A 20,669-nucleotide genomic window follows, 5' to 3' on the forward strand; every position below is an offset into this window, starting at 1 on the left:
CTCTTCGTCCCATCCCACTGATGGGCAGCAGCATCTCTTGGTGTCCCTCCCTCACTCCCTTTTTCCTGCTTCAATTGAAGGCCTTTTGCCCACAGAGGGTGTTATTTGCCCATAGACCTTACAGAAACGTTTTGGGGAAGGGAGAGAAGAGACTCCCCCACTGGAGGTGGTCAAAGAGTGAGGCTGGTTATCTCCAAAGGCTTTATCTGGCTGTAGGAAACACCGATTGTACTCTTCAAGGGTGGTATTGAGAAGCCCCCTGACTTCCCAAAAGAGCTGTTTTGTTCTTGCCTTTTTGAAAACTCTTGGATGAAATCCCCTTTTCTGCTGTAGAGCAGCTGGAAAGCCACCGGCTTTTAGAGGTGGCAGCTCATTTGAAAAGGGAGATCATCCCCACGGAGAGCAAGAGCAGGAGAGGAAAACAGGACAGGGCTGTGGAAACCATGACAGAAGGGATGGGGAAAAACAAGAGGGAAAGAGTAGCTGGGGAAGCTGAGGCTGGAGAGCCAGAGGTGGGATGGAGATGCCTTTCCGGAGAGCAAGAGAAGACAATGGCTCTAGGAAGCTCCTGGGGACAGTGATGGGACCTCCTGGTGACACCAGGACAGAAGGAACCCCACCACGACCAGCCCAGGAGGTGCTTTGTGGGAGCTGCTGTGCAATCCCCTGGGTGATCTTTGCCTACAGGGAGGGTGAGCAAAGCAGAGCGGTTGCAGTGAGATCCTTCCCAGTGGGAGAAGATGGAGTGTCTGCTTTTTACCAGGGGGTGGGGGGATGTCCCCTCCTCTCCCAGTTACCAGTGGTCCCAGTACCGCTATGCCCTGGCATCTCCTCAGCCTCAAACCCTGATGTTAATAGAAGGCCTGACCTCCACCGTGGCCAGACAAGGCTTTCCAAGTGCTGATGTGGGTCTGGTGGGAACCGTGTCTCTTCTTGTGCCGTGAGATGCTCACCTGGACCCCGGGGAGGGGACCAACCCTGGGAGGGGAGCACGGGAGAGGGCGGTGGGTGTAGGAGATGGAGGGGACTGTTCTAACTGTGGCACGAGCTGTCCTTTTTTTTGTATACAACACTTGTAAATAAACTGCCTTGGCATTTCTTTTGTTTTCTCATGATCTGTGCAGTGTCTGCTGTGTGGTTGGATCTTCTGGCGGGAGGAAGGCATCCCAGTGTCCCACTGGGAAAGGGACTGGGAGGGAAATAGGTCTGTTAGGGAGAGTCCAGAGGAGGCCACAGAGATGATCCAAGGGCTGGAGCACCTCCTGTATGAGGACAGGCTGAAAGAGTTGGGGTTGTTCAGCCTGGAGAAGAGCAGGCTGCAGGGAGAACTTAGAGCAGCCTCCAGTACTGAAAGGGGCTCAGGGAAAGCTGGGGAGGGACTCAGGGTCAGGGAGTGCAGGGATAGGATGAGGGGAATGGTTTGAAGTTGCAAGAGGGGAGATTGAGATGAGATCTTCAGGAGAAATGTTTTCCTGTGAGAGTGGGGAGGCCGTGGCCCAGGTTGCCCAGAGAAGTGGTGGCTGCCCCATTCCTGGAGGTGCTGAAGGCCAGGTTGGATGGGGCTTGGAGCAACCTGATCCAGTGGCAGGTGTTCCTGCCCATGGCAGGTGGGGGTTGGAACTGGATGGCTTTTAGGCTCCGTTCCGTCGTGAGCCATTCCATGATTCTGTGACTCTCCGACCTAACACCTCAGAAGGAAATTGTTCTCAGACATTCTTCTCTCTTGGGTAGCTTTGAGCTACAACTATGCCAGATCATGTAGCTGTGTCCCCAGAAAGACACACACAGAGCTCACTACTGCTCCTCAGCAGGAATATCGCACATCCATGTGCACAAGGGTCTTCAGGGCTGTTTGGATGCATGGGAGCTGGCGGGGTGTCTGCCATGTGGCTGCACTTTATGAGGCGCTGTCAGGACAATTTCCTGCCCTGTATCACTTCAGACAGCACTCTAATGAGGTCAGCCAAATTAATGAGGCAGGGGTTAGTCTGGGTGTTAAGGGGGAGAGTGGAAGGAGCCAGGCTCACAGTTGGGAGCCTTCTTCTGAGAGGAGGCAGACATCCTTTCCTCCCACAGCACTGGGTTGAGTGCACAGGGTCATTTCATGGAGTCATAGAAACATGGAGTTGTTTGGATGGGAAGAGACCTCAAAGCCCACCCAGTTCCAACCCCTGCCATGGGCAGACACACCTTCCACTGCATCAGGTTGCTCCAAGCCCCATCCAACCTGGCCTTGAACACCTCCAGGGATGGGGCAGCCACCACTTCTCTGGGCAACCTGGGCCAGGGCCTCCCCACCCTCACAGGAAAACGTTTCTTCCTAAGATCTCATCTCAACGCCCCCTCTTGCAGCTGAAATCATTCACTCCCATCCTATCTCTGCACTCCCTGATCAAGAAACCCTCTCCAGCTTTCCTGGAGCTCCTTTCAGTCCCGGAAGGCTGCTCTAAGTTCTCCCTGCAGCCTTGTCTTCTTCAGGCTGAACAACCCCAACTTTCTCAGCCTGGCCTCATAGGAGAGGTGATCTGGCCCTCAGATCATCTCCATGGCCTCCTCTGGACTTGCTCCAACAGCTCCATGTCCTTCCTGTGCTCAGGACTCCAGAACTGGACACAGGGCTCCAGGTGAGGGCTCACCAGAGCAGAGCAGAGGGGCAGAATCCCCTCCCTCATCCTGCTGGTCCCACTGCTTTGTGATTTATTAGTCTCTTAGTAGGGTATTGCTTAAGAAGTGGACATCATGGCCTTTTTATTGCCTGCATTCACAAGAGGGAAAGTCAGACCCTGAAGGAACTTTAAACACTTGACACTTTAAATCTGAGATGTGCATGCCCCAAAGCTCTCCTCCCACTACTAGTGACCAGATGTTCATGGCAAGTGACAGAAACGGTAGTGTAGACCATCCCATTGCAACTCCCAAACATCATCTGAGATGCCTTGGTAACCACACCTCAAGGTAGACCACCAAGGTAAACCTAGCAGGGGAAAGAGGGAAAGACAAATAACATGGCTTTATTATCTTGGAGGGTATTCGTTTGTAGGGTGTTTGTTGGAAGGTAACTCCTCCTTTTGATTTACCCATGAAAAATGAGGTTCTGGGTAACACACAGTCCAGAAAATAAGGTTTCAGGCAAAATATATCCAGAATAGTGTAAAGCTACAGAAGCCATCAGGGAGGCAGTGGAGCATCAAGCAGGGATGAGTGGTGCTCTGTCTTAACTCATCTGCCTTTCTCCTTTTGTGAACCCTCTTTGAACTCGTTTGCCCACATCAAACAGGAAAATGGTAATCTAATTAAATACTCATCACCAGACACATTAAGGGCTGAGGCAAGTCCAAGCCTCCATCTCTTGATCCTGCAAGGAGACCAAGCCTGGAACAAAGGAGAACCTCTCGCTGCAGCTACAGATGGAAAGTGAAAAGACAGCAACAATGAATCCAGAGTAAGGCAGTAAAATAAACACATAAAATCACATCCAATCATTCCTGCAGACCACTTTTAGGCTAGATGGGAAAACAGGCAGAAGTTCTTCACCAGAGAAAGGATGGAGAGGTAAAAAAACAGAAAGGAAAATGAAAAACCTTCAGCCTTAGTTTTAAATTCTTTCATTTGGAGTCGTATCCCAGCTTCTTCACGTCCACATTCAACACAAACCTTGCCAGAGAAGGCGATGGCCACTGGAAACCTTCCTCCACTTTTGCTCATGATGTGCCATTCCTAGGTGATGCATGCTGTGTAAGTAATCATGGCTCTCATGACTTTTCAGGGCCACCATAGCAGCTTGGAGCCACCCTAGCACATCTCTGGGGTGGTGAACCTTCACTACCAAATACATACACAGTGATGTGAACAGAGAAATTCTGCTGAGGCTGGTGAGATGCTATCTTACAGAATTTTTAAGGTTGGAAAAGACCTATAAGCTCATCCAGGCCAACCGTCAGCCCAACACCACTGTGCCTACCAGACCATGTTCTGAAGTGCCACATCTACAGATTTTCTGAACCCCTCCAGGGATGGGGACTCCACCACTGCCCTGGGCAGACTCTGCCAGGGCTCCACCACTCTGTCAGTAAAGAAATTGTTCCCAATATGCAATCTAAACCTCCCCTGGCACAACTTGAGGCCATTTCCTCTCATCCTATCCTGTGCTGCTTGGGAGAAGAGACCAGCACTGACTTGGCTATGACCTCCTTTTAAGTAGTTGTAGGGAGCAAGAAAGTTGCCCCCCATCCTCCTCTTCTCCACAATAAACAGATCCAGGGCCCTCAGCTGCTTCATGAACCCCTGGGCTCCAGACCTTCCCCAGCTCCATTCCCCTTCTCTGGACCCGCCCCAGCTCCTCAAGGTCTTTCTTGGAGTGAGGGGCCCAAAACTGAACCCAGGATTCCAGGTGTGGCCTCACCAGCGCTGAGTGCAGGGGGACGATCCCTTCCCTGCTCCTGTTGGCCACCCCATGGCTGATCCAAGCCAGAATGCTCTTGGCCTTCTTGGCCACCTGGGCCACTGCTGGCTCATGTTCAGCTGCTATCGACCAGCATTTCCAGGTCCTTTTCCATGGGGCAGATCCCCAGCCTGGAGCGCTGGATGTTGTTGTTGTGACTCAAGTGTAGGACCCAGCATTTGGCCTTGTTGAACCTCATACAACTTGCCTTGGCCCATGGCTCCAGCCTGTCCAGACCGCTCTGCAGAGCATTCTTGCCCTCTAGTAGGTCAACGCTTCCATGCAATTTGGTGTCATCTGCAAACTCACTGAGGGAGCACTCAATGTCCTTGTCCATATCATGGAAAAAAACATTAAACAAGACTGGCCCCAACACCGAGCCCTGGGAACCCTTTGTGACCAGCCACCAACTGGATTTAGCTCCATTCACCAGAACTCTCTGAGCTTGGCCATCCAGACAGGTTTTTACCTACATCTTACAGCACAAGAATTGATCCATCACATCCTAAGTGCAAAACACATACAGGATTGCTGCTTCTTTGCTTCCCCCTAAAATACCATCAAGTTGGTAGACAGAGCATCTCCGTTCAATGTAAGCTCCAGCCTCCATGGGTGGCTCATTCCCATCAACCAATCAAAACCAGCAAATGGAATTAGTCTCAGGCCTTGGGGATGTCCAAGTTTGCCAAAGGCTGTTGCTATCAGGTGAAACAGCAAACCACATGCCTGTCTTTGCAAAGCCCTTCTCAGCAATCACTTCCATGTTTTCATGAGAACTTTCACCACCCAACTCCTAGCTGAAGGTCTTAACACCTCTGCTGTTGGTTCAGTTGTCTTGTCTGCAAACAGGCAGCAACAGGCTTGGTGGCTCAGTCCCTCTGGGATCCCCAGCACCAGTTTTTGCTCACAGCAAACTATTTCCAACGTTCAGTGTAAGATGAAGTGAAGAACATCCCATGCTTCTTCATGGGGAGAGGTGAGGCCTGAAAGTGCGTGGTCGAATCATCATGACCACCTTCCTCAGGGAGTAGTAGTCTGTGTCCTTCCACGAGTACCACACGATACCATCCGGCCCCAGGGTCTTGCGGTTTTTAATGGAGTATCGTCCACCCTGTGATGCAGAGAAAGAAGGATGGTCAGACATGGAAAACACATGGAAGCCTCATCCAGATGGGAACATCATAAAACTGAATGATCTGAAACACTAGAGCAACATCTTTCAAATGGCCCCATTGATGCTGGCATCCATCCATCTCAGGCTGTGAGTCACCTGTACTACAAGTTTCCACCATGCAATCACAAACCCCACTGTGCAGAGCTGTCTCAATACTCGTGTCTCCCTAAGGTCTCATCCCAATCTCCCCTCTTGCAGCTGAAAACCACTCACTCTCGTCCCATCCCTAAACTTCCTGATCAAGAGCCCCTCTCCAGCTTTCCGAGAGCCCCTTTCAGTACTGGAGATTGCTCTAAGGTCTCCCCACAGCCTTCTCCTCTCCAGGATGAACAATCCCAACTCTCTAAGCCTGTCTTTGTACGGGAGGTACTCCAGTCCTCACACAATCTCTGTGGCCTCCTCTGTATTTGCTCCAACAGATCCTTGTCCTTCCTGTGCTGAGGACTCCAGAACTGGATGTGGGGCTCCAGGTGGGTCTCACAAGAGCAGAGCAGAGGGGCAGAATCCCCTCCCTGGCCCTGCTGGTCCCACTGCTTTGGATGCAGCTTAAGACACTGTTGGCTTTCTGGGCTGCAAGCACACATTGCTGGCTCACATTGAACTCCTCATCCACTGGCATCCCCAGGCTCCTTTCCTTTCCTCAGGGCTGCTCTCAATCCATTTTGTTCCAGAGGTCAAGCCAGGAAGGACTGCAATGATGTGAGGACTAACAGCTTCCTCCTTTCCCATGACCTCATTTGCTAACATCTGCATCATCACCTCTCCCTCTTTCCTTGTAGTACAGTCTGAGAAGAGAAAAATTACTGGTGGGAAAAAAGTACCCCGTGCTCTTATCCCTCTACATTACCTTGTAGTACACTCCATTGAGGTTGGAGAAAAAGCACTGGTGGTACCACCATCCTCCATGGGAGATCTCGGCACAGATGTTCCCTGAGTCAGGTGTGCTGAAGCTCCTCTTGTTGTGGTACCAGGCGAAGGAATCCTCCACTGTCCCACTGAACCCATCCACATGTAGACGGTAGTAGTTTGCCTCATCTTCAATGCTACAAGCAACAAAGGTGGGACTATTTAATAGGGAGCGTTTGACAATCCTTCCCAACCTCAATAGTGGCTTGTGTCAAAAATGCTGTGGCCAGCAGGAGGAGGGAAGGGAACGACCCCCTGCGCTCAGAGCTAGTGAGCCTGCACCTCAAATCCTGGATTCAGTTTTGGGCCCCTCAGTACAAGAAAGACTTTGAGGGGCTGGAGCGCGTCCAGAGAAGGGGAATTAAGCTAGGGAAGGGTCTGGAGCCCAGGGGTTCTGGGAGCAGCTGAGGGCCCTGGGGCTGTTTAGTCTGGAGAAGAGGAGGTGGAGGGGAGACCTCACGGCAACTGAAAGGAGGTTGGAGCAAGATGGATGTTGGTGTCTCCTCCCAAGTAAGAAGTGATAAGGCAAGAGGAAATGGCCTGAAGTTGTGCCAGGGGAGCTTGAGATTGGATATTAGGAACAATTTCCATGCTGAAAGAGTGGTGAAGCCCTGGTAGAGGTTGCCCAGGGCAGTGGTGGAGTCCCTGTCCCTGGATAGCTCCGAAAAACATGTGGCCTTGGCACTGGGGACATGGTTTAGTTGGCACGGTGGTGTTGGGCTGACAGTTGGACTGGATGAGCATAGAGGTCTTTTCCAGCCTTAATGATTCCGTGATTCTATGATTCCTGGTGTGGACACCCAGCAATCATCAAGCTACTCTGGCCAGCCTCCTTGGTATGATTCATCCCCTCTCAAAGCCAAAGACATTGTGTTTTTCCCTTCTGTGGGAGGCGCATGATTCTGCCATGACTCAGGGCACTCGTTTTGGGTCTGAACTGGGCAGACCGTGACTCAAAAACCACAACAAAGAACCGTAGCAGCTTTGGCAAGACAGCTCCTCTAATTACACAGCGCTGCCTCATCTCCACGTCACAAGCATCCTGCTCTTCACTTTGAGTGAGCTAATTAGCAACGTGCCCCTGGGTTAGCAAAGGCTGAAGGTCACTGCTGCTGCACACAATGATATGAAAAGTTAAGTTGACCATTCAGAACATGTTTGCTGGTGGAGGATGCTCTAGCGCATTCAGGCAATGGGATATTTATTCTCCAGCAGTTTCAGCAGTTTTGGAGTCTACTCAAAGCCTTCAAGCTTGAAGTGTCCACAAGGTGCAGTGACCCCTTGGACATTCAGGCTGGACACTAGGAAAAAAATTTTCATGGAAAGGGTCATTGGGCACTGGAACAGGCTGCCCAGGGAGGGTGTTGAGTCACCTTCCCTGGAGGTGTTTAAGGGACGGGTGGATGAGGTGCTAAGAGACATGGTTTTGTGATTGATGGAAATGGTTGGACTTGATCTAGTGGGTCTTTTCCAACCTGGTGATTCTATGATTCTATGATCTTCCGGTACTGGATAACTCCACAGTCACCCACAAGCATTTCCAGCAGAAATAGGAAAGGAATTCATCTGGGACAGTCTAGAGAGATCAAGTCACCCGTGATTAAGAAAGGATGTGGGTGATGTGGTATGGATAAACAAAACACCAGAGGAGGGGAAGGGCTACAGATATTAAAGCACATGACGTCAGACTCAGTGAATAAAAGCCATGAGTAGAGAGAGTAACTATAAAAACATGACTGAAAACCCGGGACCTGCACCTCAGGAGAAACAGCACACTGCACCACTACAGGCTGGGGGCTGACCAACTGGAAAGCAGCTCTGTGAAGGACTTGGGCTTCCAGGTAGACAAGAAGTTAGCCATGAGCCAGCAATGTGCCATCGTGGCCAAGGTGGCCGAGGGGATCCTAGGGTGCATGGAGAAGAGAGAGTGGTAAGGGATGTTCTCCTGCCTTTCTGCTCTGCCCTAGGAAGGCTCCATCTGGAGTCCTGTTCTGCTCTCCCCAGCTCCAGAAAGACAAGGAACAACTGGAGAGAGGCCAACGGAGATGAGGAGGGGACGGGAGCATCTCTCTTAGAAGGAGAGGCTGAGAGACACGGGTCTGTGTAGCCTGGAGAAGAACAGAAGGGTGATCCCATCAATGCTTATAAATATTTAAAGGCCTGGAGATCAGAAGGATGGGGTCAAGTGTCTGTTCGGTGGTTCCCAGTTACAGGACAAGGGGTATCAGGTACAAACTGGAGCACAGTTCCACTTGAATTTGAGGAAAAAAACCTCTTTCTTGTACAGATGACAGAGCACTGGACCGGTCTGCCCAGGGATGTATGGAGTCTCCTTCTCAGGAGATACCCAAACTTGCCTGGATGTGATCCTGTGCAACTGCTGGACGTGACTCTGCTTTAGCAGAGGGTTTGGACTGGATGAGCTCCAGAGGTTCCAACCCAAACCATTCTGTGATTCTATGACCTGCCCAGCAGAACCACGAGATTCAAAATCCTGATTTTTGCATAAAGGTCAACAATTTCAGCTGAAAAAATAGCCCTAAACAGGTAGGGACTGTCTGCTGGGTCTTACAGCTCCCTTCCCTTTAGGCTGAGGGTGTTTGCCATGGCCGAACACCACTGCACATTCACTGCTGACACCCAGACTTCAACCTGGAGCAGAAATTGGTGGTCAAATCTAAGTGGGGAAAAAGGATGGACAGCCTGGGCCCAGTCTGAAAAGCTCTCTAGGTAGAGTCACTCTGATCTCATGGGGGTTCCCATGCCTGAAGGCCCTCCAATATTGAACCAGTTGTGTCTATGAGATCCAGGGAAGGCCATCCCACTTTCTACCTGAAGACCTGGTAGAAGGCATGCTTGTGCTTGTTGTTCCAGTCCTCCAGGTCAATACGCAAAGAGTAGTCCCCTTGGCTCGTCATCTTGTGGATGTTCTCATTGCCCAGCCAGAACTCGCCATTGAGGTCCCCAAAGCCCTCCTTGTATTCATTCCAGGTCCGGTTGAAGTCAACTGAGCCATCCTGACGCCTCTGGATGACTGTCCAGCCCCCACCTGCCAGGAGAGATAGCATAAAATGGGAGTCTCCAGGGAGCATCCAAGGGTCCCAGACAGACCCTTTACTGGTGTCACCTCTGAGGAGCCACCTGCAGCTCAGCAAGTGTCTCCTCGTCACGTGCCCTTCCAGCAACCAGCAAAATACAGTGTCCATTCCTTCACAGGGATAAAATGTGACGTCCATCATAGCTCACAGAAAGAGACTCCCACCTCTTCCATGCTGGTTCATGAACCCTATTTGCTGTCAGAGGGTCATTCCAGAGCTTAAGGTGCTTTTAAATGAGAGAGATGGGATTTTTCGGGAGGCAAATATTTTGGGACTGGAACAAACTCGGGATCCTGGAGTTTGGAGATCAATATGTACTGTTCCTGCAACACCACAGAGGCACATGAGCTCTCCCAGTATTGTCTCGCTGTCTCCATCTGCTCTCCCATCTGTCCAAATCTCTCTCTCCCTTATTTTATTCCAACGTTGTAAGCTTCGGGCAGGGTGGGGCGGATGGTCATGCAAGTAATAGTGATGACATAACAGAGACCACACTGTCTGAACAGCCTGTTTCTTAATGAGTACGTGCACCCCAGTGCTGGAATCACCTGTAACCACTACAACAGGGGAGATGCCTATCATGGAATGGTTTGGATCATAAGGGACCATAAAGCCCATCTGATTACCATGCCCTTTCCACAGGCAGGGACATTTCCCACTGGATCAGGTTGCTTAAAGGGTCATCCAGTCTAGTCTTGAAGATCTTCACTTATAATGTGAGGGGAGATGAACCCCTTCCTCCAGCATGGCATATGGGGTGGATCCATGGGGCAAGGGACTGACAATCACTGCCTCATTTTCCCGATGACATAACAGAGGTGCGCTCCTTACAAATATTTAGACAAAAAGGGTGTGGGAGGTCACCTGCTCCCTCATTTACACTCTAAAAATATCTGTGCGAGAGGATCTACCAGCCCTCTCCTCTTTTAAGCATAGCTACAATTAGTGGTTGCCCACACATACTCCTCAGCTACCTGGAGATGCTCCAGGTACTGCCCAGTGACCAGCTGCTATTCCGGAAGAGTTTCTCTCTCCTTAAGTTGTATCTACTAATGTTTGCAAACATCTTGGATGCATAAGAATAGCTCAAAGAGCACTAAACGCCTGTATTTAAAATCATAGACACATGAAATGGTTTGGTTTGGAAGGGATCTTAAAAAACACCTAGTTCCATCCAGCCTGCCACGGGCAGAGACACCTCCCACTGGATCAAGTTGCTCAAAGCCCCATCCAACCTGGCCTTGAACACCTCCAGGGATGGGGCAGCCACCACTTCTCTGTCTAGCTCAAAGTAATCATCCAAACTCCTACATTAGTCATCAGAGAGGACAAGTTCTCTGTCCCTGGAGAAGAGCTCTTCTGGAGATGCTTCTCTCACTGCCTATAAAGTAACTAAGAAACAGCCCAGATGAGACACAACTTGCAGGTTAGACAATTTCCATCCAAAGCTCTACTAGAAGATGTTGTAGGTGTCTCCTGCAGTACCTTCAGTGTCCATCTCGCACAGCACTTCAATAGGCATCCCTCCCACTGAAGGCATGATGTTGTAGACCCCAGATCGCCGCAGCCCGTTGTAATAAACAGAAGCGCAGTCGATGGGGCAGTTTCTGCCATGCTTCACCTCTGAGAGAGAGAGAGCAAAGAGAGACAGCTTTTAGTGCACAGTGTGGAGAAGGGAGAACACACAAAGCCAGCGTTGTTTTCATGCAATTGTACTGCAGAGCCAGAAAATACGATGAGGAGAGATATCATGGTCTCCAGCTTCCTCACAAGGCGAGGAGGAGGAGCAGGCACTGATATCTTCTCTCTGATGACCAATGATAGGATCCAAGGGAATGGCAGGAAGATTTGCCAGAAGAGGGTTAAGTCAGGGATTAAGAAAAGGTTTTTCCCCCAGAGGGTGGTGGAGCACTGGAACAGCTCCCCAGGGAAGCAGTCACAGCAACAAGCCTGACAATATTCCAGAAGCATTTGGACAATGACCCAGGCACATGGTGTAAATGTTGGGGTTGTCCTATGGGACAGGAGTTGGACTCAATGATCCTTGTGGATCCCTTGCAACTCAGGTCATTCTATGATTCTGTGGAAGCCATCCCCAGAGGTGTCTATTGCCTGAGGAGCCCTCCTGGCTGCTGTGGAAGGGCAAGCTGGGTGAGATCAGACTGCTGACCAATACAAAGAGGGTTTAAAGCCAATTTTTCCCACTCCCCAGCTCTACAGTATCTTGCTTTAAGGGTGAAGTAACCACTCTCATGTGGCCCCAACATCTCCCCATCACCTGGGTGGTGCATCTCTTCCTGCAGCCTCATCTCGGCAGGGCTGAGGCAGGTGGGGTTCCGCCAGGCCCAGTCGGTCAGCACGGAGATGTTGTTTATCTGCGCCTGCATGTCATAGAGCAGTGTGGCCTGGATGTGCTGCAGGGTGCTCGCCTCGCTGTAACGATGCTCCAGGTCCTGCACGCGCTGAGCCAGGCTGTGGTTCCGGCCGGCTGCCTCCTCATGCTGCGGACAAAGAGAAAAGTGGGATGAAGAGGATGCTTGGGGATTGATATGGAGCTGGGGGCATGGCCCTGAGACACCCCAGGGATGGGCAGGCAGGGGAGCAAGCAGACAGAGGAGGACTCACTGCGTGCACCAGCAGAGATGAAGAACCTCAAGGATGGTGCTTGGGTTTTCCTTCCAAAAAAATTGTATAATCTCATAGAATCATTGAGGTGGGAAAAGACCTCTAAGATCATCTGCTCCAACCATCATAACAACACCACCATGCTGACTAAACCATCTCCCGAGTGCCACGGCCACACAGTTTTCGAACCCCTCCAGGGATGGGGACTCCACCCCTGCCCTGGGCAGCCTCTGCCAGGGCTTCACCACTTTTTCCATAAAAAAGTACTTTTTAATATCAAATTTAAACCTCTCCTGGTACAACTTGAGGCCACCTCCCTTTGGATCGTGTAGTATCTTATAACATAAGGAGCTGCATTGCTTATCAACGTTGCATAATGCACCACCTCCTGCTCTTCAGGCAGTGGCTGGAGTCTTGCAAACATCAGTGACCGCATCCCTGCGATGCAAGAAGCGGGTGTGATACAGGACCCCAGCCCCTGTTATGATCTGTTTGGTGCCTGTTTTAGAATCACAGAACCATGGAATGGTTTGGGTTGGAAGAGACCTTAAAAACCATACAGTTCCAACCCCTTTGCCATGGGCAAGGACACCTTCCACTGCATCAGGTTGCTCCAAGCCCCATCCAACCCGGCCTTGAACACCTCCAGGGATGGGGCAGCCACCACTTCTCTGGGCAACCTGGGCCAGGGCCTCCCCACCCTCACAGGAAAACATTTCTGCCTAAGATTTCATCTCAATCTCCCCTCTTACAGCTGAAAACTGTTCCCCCTTACCCTGTCATTGCCCTCCCTGATCAAGAGCCCTTCCACAGCTTTCCTGGAGCCCCTTTCAGTGCTGGAAGGCTGCTCTAAGCTCTTCCTGAAGCTTTCTGTTTAGGACAACTGGCTTCTGACCCTATATAAAATATACACACAAGCTGGCTGGAGATGCCCACAGCTCACACCAGGAGATGGGCACTCCAGAGCCCCACCACCATGAATCGAACATGCTCCAGACACCAGACCCAGCAGCCACACTCGCCTCTGATCTCCCTGTCCATTAGATGGCAGAACAAGACTTAAACAGCACCTCCCAAATCCCACAGCATTCTGGAATTCCCTTTCTCTCTACACCGTGATCCCCCATCTCCCTAAGCTCCCAGCAGTCCCAGATCCCTGATCCACGATGGAGGGATGCTGGTTTTCCTCCAACACTTCCCTTCCTTGTTCCCTGATGCAGACATCTCTTCCTCTTAGCACCTGCTCAACATCACTGCATTTAGTTTATAAGCCACACCAATGCCCTGACAATAAATGAAGTTATTTTCTCACCTCCCCATCCCCCGCATCCAGTAAATCTGGATTTTCAGGTGTCTGTGTAAGCTTGCAGGTTATTAAAAATCCCCAAGGGCACAGAGATCTGGCACTCGAGTCATCGCTACCTGCAAAACTGCAGTAGTGTTGCTGCAGGTCACAGATTTCACAGACTAGAATCATAGAATCATTAAGGCTGGAAAAGACCTCTAAGATCATCTAGTCCAACCCTGCTGTACCTAGAAAACCACATCCCAAAGTGTGACAGTCACACAGTTTTTGAACCCCTCCAGGGATGGGAATTCCACCACTGCCCTGCGCAGCCTCTGCCAGGGCTGAACCACTCTTTTGGTAAAGAAATTGTTCCTGATATCCAATCTAAACCTCCCACAGTACAACTTGAGGCCATTTCCTCTTGTCCTATCACTTATTACTTGGGAGAAGAGACCAACACGCTCCTCACTCCAACCTCCTTCCCAGGAGCAGCAGAGAGCAGCGAGTTCTCTCCTCAGCCTCCTCTTCTCCAGACTAAACAGCCCCAGGATCCTCAGCCGTTACTCAGAAGCCCTGGGCTCCTGACCCCTCCCTGGCTTCATTGTCCTTCTCTGACGATGCCTCAGCAGCTCCACATCCTTCTTTTATTGAGGGGTCCTCCTGAGGACCCCTTCCTTCAGGTGGAAGAGGTTTACATGCCCAGAACCCAGCTCACACCTCAGTCCCCACCACCCATTCCTGCCAGGACACGTCTCAGCTTGCTATTCCCAGCTTATTGTACCAATATCCTTCCCAGTGCTGCCTGAGCATCACCTGCACGGCCCTGCTACAAGCCCACCAAGCCTGCCCGTATCCCAAAATCCAGAGCAGCTGGATAGGCAGGTGCAGCAAAGTAGGAATCACAGTATGCAACGACATGGTGCTTTCCTTCTCAGGCCTGCAACGTCTCCAGCTCTACCATAAATCAGCCCTTCCCCACCTGCTCTGTGAGCCGTGACTGATCCCGGCTTCTTCCATCTCCCTCCACCCACGCATCAGCTCTCCCAGTAAACCCCATGATGCTTCCTCCCAGACAGTCCCTCCTCCACACTCAGTACTTTTTTTTTTACTTTTTTTCCTTCTGCTGCTCAAAACCAGTTCAGCCAAACCACAGTGATGGTGCCCAGATGCTGTTCCCTTCCCTGCATCCCTCTGCTCCGCTGGGAGGGCTGAAGATTTTGCACAGCGGGTTCTGGCTCTCTGCATGCCCCAGATGTGCCAACTGCAAACATGCAGGGAGGGGAATCTTTTTGCTCCCTAAATCATCCTGGCAAGAGAGAAGTAGGGAGGGAAGAAAGGGCATTGATGGAGTAAATTCATCTCAGCCAGTCTGAGTGTCCCCGTTAACCCGAGACGAGCTGCGACCTCAAAGAGCCTGTTGCTCATCCAAAAAGGATGCTGAGCTCAGAGACGTCTCCCCTAGGACAGACAAGCCCACGCTGAGCTCCCAGCAGGATCCTGATGGCAAATCCGAGGAAGACCAACCAGCAGCAGACAGAGGTTGATGTATGAAAGCAGATTAAGGGAGCAACAGCTCCTCAGTGGGAGGATCAGAGGTGGAGGAGACCTACCCAGGCTGACACAGCAGGGAAATCAGCAGGGCAGCTCCTGGGAAATGCGAGGGGATACAGGAAGAAAGCAGCTTCCCAGGCTGAGCGTAAGTGTTAAGAAGTGGCCAGACCAACACAGTGTGGAAAAAAACCCTTACAGGAGAGTCCCAAAGTTGACAGAACTCAGCTAAACTCTGCAGAATTTCTTCTCTTCCTCCCTTTTCTAGCCATCCCATCCCTTTAAGTTTTTAGACTCTCAGATTGGAAGAAATGGCTGGAGATTTCCAGCCCACCTCTGCAGAATGGATGGCCAGCTTCCAAGATGGATTTGGCTGCTCAAGGCTTTATCCAGTTGAGATCTGAAATTCTCTACAGGTGATCTCAAAAAATCTCAGAGGACGTCCCATTCCTGAGTGCAGAAGGGCCTTGGTGTGACCAGAGGGACCTAGGGTTGTTCAGCCAAGAGAAAAGGAGGTTGAGGGGAGGTTCTCATTGTCTACAACTGCCTGAAAGGAGATAGTAGTGAGGTGGGTGTTGGTCTCTTCTCCCAAGTAACAAGTGATGGGTCACAATGAAATGGCCTCAAGTTGTGCCAGGGGAGGTTTAGGATGGATATTAGGAAAAATTTCTTCACTGAAAGGGCTCTCAGGCACTGGCAGAGGCTGCCCAGGGAGGTGGTGGGATCCCCATCCCTGGAGGTATTTAAAAGTTGGGCAGATGAGGTGCTCAGGGATCTGGTGTAGTAGTGGGCAGGTGTGGTTAGACTGGATGATCTCAAAGGTCTTTTCCAAAAAAATGATTCTAGGTATCCTTACCCTGCTGGATTTACAGTCTGGGTGGTGTGCAGCCACCACCTGCTTGTCCAGTGAGAGGGAAACTCGAAAGCATCAAGCTCACCAGGGGCGAGGCAGCAGGAGCTGCGCATCTACCTGTGCCAGCCCTGCCTGCACATTGAAGGGCAGCTGGGAGGCAAAGTGCCAGCTTGGGGACAATCATGGAATCATGGAATGGTTTTGGTTGGAAGGCACCTTAGAGCCCATCCAGTTCCAACCCTCTGCCATGGGAAGGGACATCTTCCACTGGATCAGGTTGCTCCAAGCCCCATCCAACCTGGCCTTGAACACCTCCAGGGACGGGGCAGCCACCACTGCCCTGGGCAACCTGGGCCAGGGTCTCACTACCCTCAGAGGAAAACATTTCTGCCTAAGATCTCAACTCAATCTCCCCTCTTGCAGCTGAAAACCTTTCCCCTTCATCCTATCCCTGCACTCCCTGATCAAGAGCCCCTCCCCAGCTTTCCTGGAGCCCCTTTCAGTACTGGAAGACAGCTCTAAGATCTCCCTACAGCCTCCCTTTCTCCAGGCTGAATTAACAACCCCAACTCTCTCAGCCTGTCCTCGAGTGAGAGGTGCTCCAGCCCTCGGATCGTCTTCATGACCCCCTCTGGACTTGCTTCAAAAGAGCGAAATCAGTGCAACAGAGCCATCAGAGATGTGGTCCTTTCACTGGCCACACAAACCTCCAGATCTAATCTGGGATCCTGTTACAGGTAATGAGGTGGATCAGCAGTCATATCTGGGCAGGTTTGAAGATGGAGGAGCCAGCATGGGTAAAACACCGAACAGTTTGTGGCTAATATTAAGAAAGATCAGTCCTAGGAGGTTTCTGAGCTATCATGGTAGGAGCAGCTGGGGTTTAATGGATATCACAGAATCACAGAATTACCTGAGTTGGAAGGGACCCACAAGGATCATCGAGCCCAGCTCATGTTCCTGCACAGGAGAACCCCAATATTCACACCATGGGTCTGAGTGCATTGTCCAAATGCTTCTAGAATATTGTCAGTCTTGGTGCTGTGACTCCTCCCCGGGGAAGCTGTTCCAGTGTTCCAACACCCTCTAGGGGAAGAACCTTTTCCTTATGTCCAACCGAGCCCTCCACGACACATCTTCCTGCCATTCCCTTGGATCCCTTGGTCACCAGAGATCATCTCCTCCTCCTTCCTCTTTGAGAAAACAGTCAACTGCTATGAGGTCTCCCCTCAGTCTTCTTTTCTCCAGGCTGAATAGACCAAGTGACTTTAGCTGTTCCTCATATGACTTTCCCTCTAAACCCTTCACCAACTTTGTGGGCTCCTCTGGACACTCTCCAGTAGCTTTAGACACTTTCTGTACTGCAGCCCTTAAATCTGCACACAATCTGCTCGAAGTGGAGTAGAGAGGAACAATCCCCTCCCTTGACCAGCTGGCAATGCCGTGCTTGATGCACCCCAGGACGCGGTTGTCCCTCTTGGCTGCCAGGGCACACTGCTGGCTCATGTTCAACTTGCTGTCAACCAGAACCCCCAGATCACTTTCCACTGGGCTGTTCTCCAGCCTCTCGCTCCCCAGTCTGTGTGGACAGCCAGGGTTGCTGTGTCCCAGCTGGCTACAAGCTGAGGATATCCTTGCCTGTGGTCAGAACAACATCATAAACCTCCCCAAGCGTCCTCCCCCCTGCAGCCGCTGGGAGCTGGAGGGACCATGGACACCCACGTAGAGCGGGGTCCATGAAGGGCAGCCCTTTACCTGGAGCTCAAGAACTTTGATGCGGTGCCGGTGGTTCCTCAGCTCCTCTTGAAGCTCTGAGATCAGTTCCCGCAACTCCAGGACCTGCTGCTTGCGTTCCTCGTTCTCGTGGAGCCAGTAGGACACCTCATCGGTGCAACGAAACATGTCCGGGCACCGCTGCTCATCTCCCTGCGGCAACGTGGCCACGATCTTACAGCGGCCGTTGGGCAGCACCTGGTTGCTGTACTCCCCACACTGGATCAGCCCCGTGCCCTCCTGGGGACCCTCGTGGTCTCTGTATCCCGCAGGAAGGGATTTCTGTAGTGAGGAGCTGCTCAGCATGGCCACGAGGATAAGGAATAGCAAACCTACCCTAGAAGAACCAGTGCTGGAACAGACCTCCATCTGGCAGGTGAGGATGGTCTCCAGGGATAACCCTACATGTCTCATCATCAAACACCATCAGGGAGAAAGGTGGAAACCCCCAGGGCATAACATTTGGTCTTCTTCTGAGAGATAGCAGGTGAGATTGCAGCTCTACAGGAGTAGAGCATCAGTAGGGATCCCACTTGCCCCCATAGGGTATCCTTCCCGGCGTCAACCTGTTGCCACCAAGCTGGGACCAGCTCCAGCAGGATCTTCTCTGCTCTCCTGGCCAGTCTCCACTGACTTTGTGGGCCGTGCTTCCCCTCCTGCAGCACTGCTGGTTGGCTTGGAGGATGCTGAGGTCTGGTTGGGGGTGGGCAGGCCCTTGGGCCAAGCTTTCTGTCCACACGGGACCATGTATGGGAAGGAGTTGGCTCTCCTGGATGGGACACCCCACTATGCCATTGCTTCCTGAAACAGGAACCAGAGTAAGGAGTCAGGTGGTGGAGAGGAAGGATGAACAACCGACCCTCCCCGTCACCTTACAGCCTCACCTCCCTCACCCTGCTGGTCCCAGTCCTTTGGATGCAGCCGAGGACATGGTTTGCCTTTCTAGGCTGGAAGCGCCCATTTCCAACTCATGTTGAGCTTCTCATCCTCCAGCACCCCAAGTCCTTCCCTTCAGGGCTGCTCTCATTCTTGACGATTTTGACTATAAATGGAGTTATTAAGTGGATGGTGCCCATCTAGATGGGCAGCCAAGATCATCAACTCACCCTTGGGCATGCTGAGACCACCAGCACATCCCCAGCAGTCTAGATGGGCACTGGCCGTGGGCACATTAGAATCATAGAATCAATCATAGAATCACCAGGTTGGAAAAGACCCACCAGACCATCGAGTCCAACCATTCCCATCAGTCACTAAACCATGTCCCTCAGCACCTCGTCCACCCGTCCCTTAAATACCTCCAGGGAAGGTGACTCAACCACCTCCCTGGGCAGCCTGTGCCAGTGCCCAATGACCCTTTCCATGAAAAATTTTTTCCTAATGTCCACGTGGGCTCAGGTCTAAAAGAAGATGGAGGGATGGTGGCCTGGCCACTGTCCAGTGAGACGAATATGCAACTTAGTCCCTTTAATCAAGAGAAATTTGGATCCCATTGCAGCCAGAGACATGCTCTGATCCCTGTCTGACAGCTGGACTCCCGGTCATGACATCACACTCTGGGTCTGCTCCCTGGGTTTCCCTCAACCAAAAGCCATCACCACCCCACTCCAGTGAGGCTGGGGAACTGGGAGGGATGCTAAAGGTCCCCAGCACCTCCCCAGATCCCAGCAAGCAGCACCCCAGCTCCCACCATACCTTCAAAAGTCCTGGCCAGGCTCTCCGGTGGCAAGAGCAGAGAGCAGCACACACCTACTGGCCGTGGGGAGCAGGGTGTGATTTAGGGGACACTAAATGCTTATTCCCCCTGATCCTATCACCGTGCTATAAATAAGGCTGTGATTGCTGTCCGTCTCAGACAGTGCTTGGGAAGGAGGAGCTTGGGTCCTGGTGTGACCTTATCAGCATATGGGAGATTAAGACAGTGCCTTGGCAGGAGGGCATGGCTCCTCCTCATCTAGAAACCCCCCTATCCCACCTCTGGAACGTGTTTCAAGGAGAGTGCAGCTCCATCCAGCAAATGGTGACCTGCCCCATCTCAGCAGTCTTGGGAGGAAAGCTCCCCAACCTGGCCATGAACTGGCAGGGAAAAGCCATCGTTTACTTTATCCAGTAGCCCAAGACTTTCTCTTTTCTTTTTCAAGGGAGCAAAGTCTACAGGCTTGCTTAATTGCATATGTTGATCATTCAGCCACAGGAATGCGAGCTGAAATCAGAGATTTGGGTATTGGAAAAAAGCGGCGGCTTTTGGGTGTTCTTCCCTTAATGAAGAGTTCCCAGGTGATTTGAGAGCAGCCCTGAGGAGAAGGACTTGAGGTCCTGGGGGAGGAGAAGCTCAACATGAGCTGGCAATGGGTGCTAGCAGCCCAGAAACCAACCATGTCCTGGGCTGCATCCAAAGCAGTGGGACCAGCAGGGCCAGGGAGGGGATTCTGTCCCTCTGTTCTGCTCTGATGAGATCTCACCTGGAGCCCTGCGTCCAGTTCTGGAGTCCTCAGCACAGGAAGGACATGGATCTGTTGGAGCAAGTCCAAAGGAACCCATGAAGATGATCCGAGGACTGGAGCACCTCCTGTATGAGGACAGACTGAGAGAGCTGGACTTGTTCAGCCTGAAGAGGACAAGGCTGTAGGGAGAATTTAGAGGAGCCTCCCAGTGCTGAAAGGGGCTCCAGGAAAGCTGAGGAGGGGCTCTTGTTCAGGGAGTGCAGGGATAGGACAAGGGGGAATGATTTTCTTGCTTTGCTTCAACAGCCGTTTGTGAGAGCAAACAATAAGGCTGCAGCATTCTCCATGGAGCTGGCAGGAGCTGTGCCAGCCCAGCAGCGAGCCTGGACATCAGCACTGGGCAAAACAGTGGGGAGAGGGACCCTGAGATCAGCCCACAGGTCTCTGCCATGAGGGATATCAAGGGAAGTGCTGTGTGAAGTGAAACCCTGGGCAGCGGGCAGGATAATTGTGTTGGGG

At 51.7% G+C, this 20,669-nt stretch overlaps 1 protein-coding gene across 1 annotated transcript; it reads right to left on the reverse strand.

Annotated features, from left to right (window-relative positions):
• Window positions 1-4,882: 4,882 nt before the first annotated feature.
• Window positions 4,883-18,232, reverse strand: LOC138717248 (angiopoietin-related protein 7-like). The gene is made up of 6 exons (XM_069850703.1): window positions 17,689-18,232; window positions 11,898-12,120; window positions 11,105-11,242; window positions 9,354-9,570; window positions 6,463-6,658; window positions 4,883-5,552 (listed from the first exon to the last, which is right to left on the reverse strand). The coding sequence occupies exons 1-6, from the start codon at window positions 18,121-18,123 to the stop codon at window positions 5,406-5,408; spliced, it is 1,356 nt and encodes a 451-aa protein (XP_069706804.1). The 5' UTR covers window positions 18,124-18,232; the 3' UTR covers window positions 4,883-5,405.
• Window positions 18,233-20,669: the final 2,437 nt, after the last annotated feature.

Source organism: Phaenicophaeus curvirostris, chromosome 2 (genome assembly GCF_032191515.1).
Source record: "Phaenicophaeus curvirostris isolate KB17595 chromosome 2, BPBGC_Pcur_1.0, whole genome shotgun sequence".
Taxonomy (NCBI): Eukaryota; Metazoa; Chordata; class Aves; order Cuculiformes; family Cuculidae; genus Phaenicophaeus; species Phaenicophaeus curvirostris.

What these genes read in the sequence shown, in the direction of transcription:
- LOC138717248 (XM_069850703.1), bottom strand. Translation starts at nt 18,123, where the DNA reads ATGATGAGACATGTAGGGTTATCCCTGGAGACCATCCTCACCTGCCAG. An exon ending in TCAAAGTTCTTGAGCTCCAG is followed by an intron (nt 12,121 to 17,688) that starts GTAAAGGGCTGC and finishes CTTTGTCCGCAG; the next exon opens with CATGAGGAGGCAGCCGGCCG. An exon ending in GTGCGAGATGGACACTGAAG is followed by an intron (nt 9,571 to 11,104) that starts GTACTGCAGGAG and finishes CTCTCCTGGCAG; the next exon opens with GTGGGGGCTGGACAGTCATC.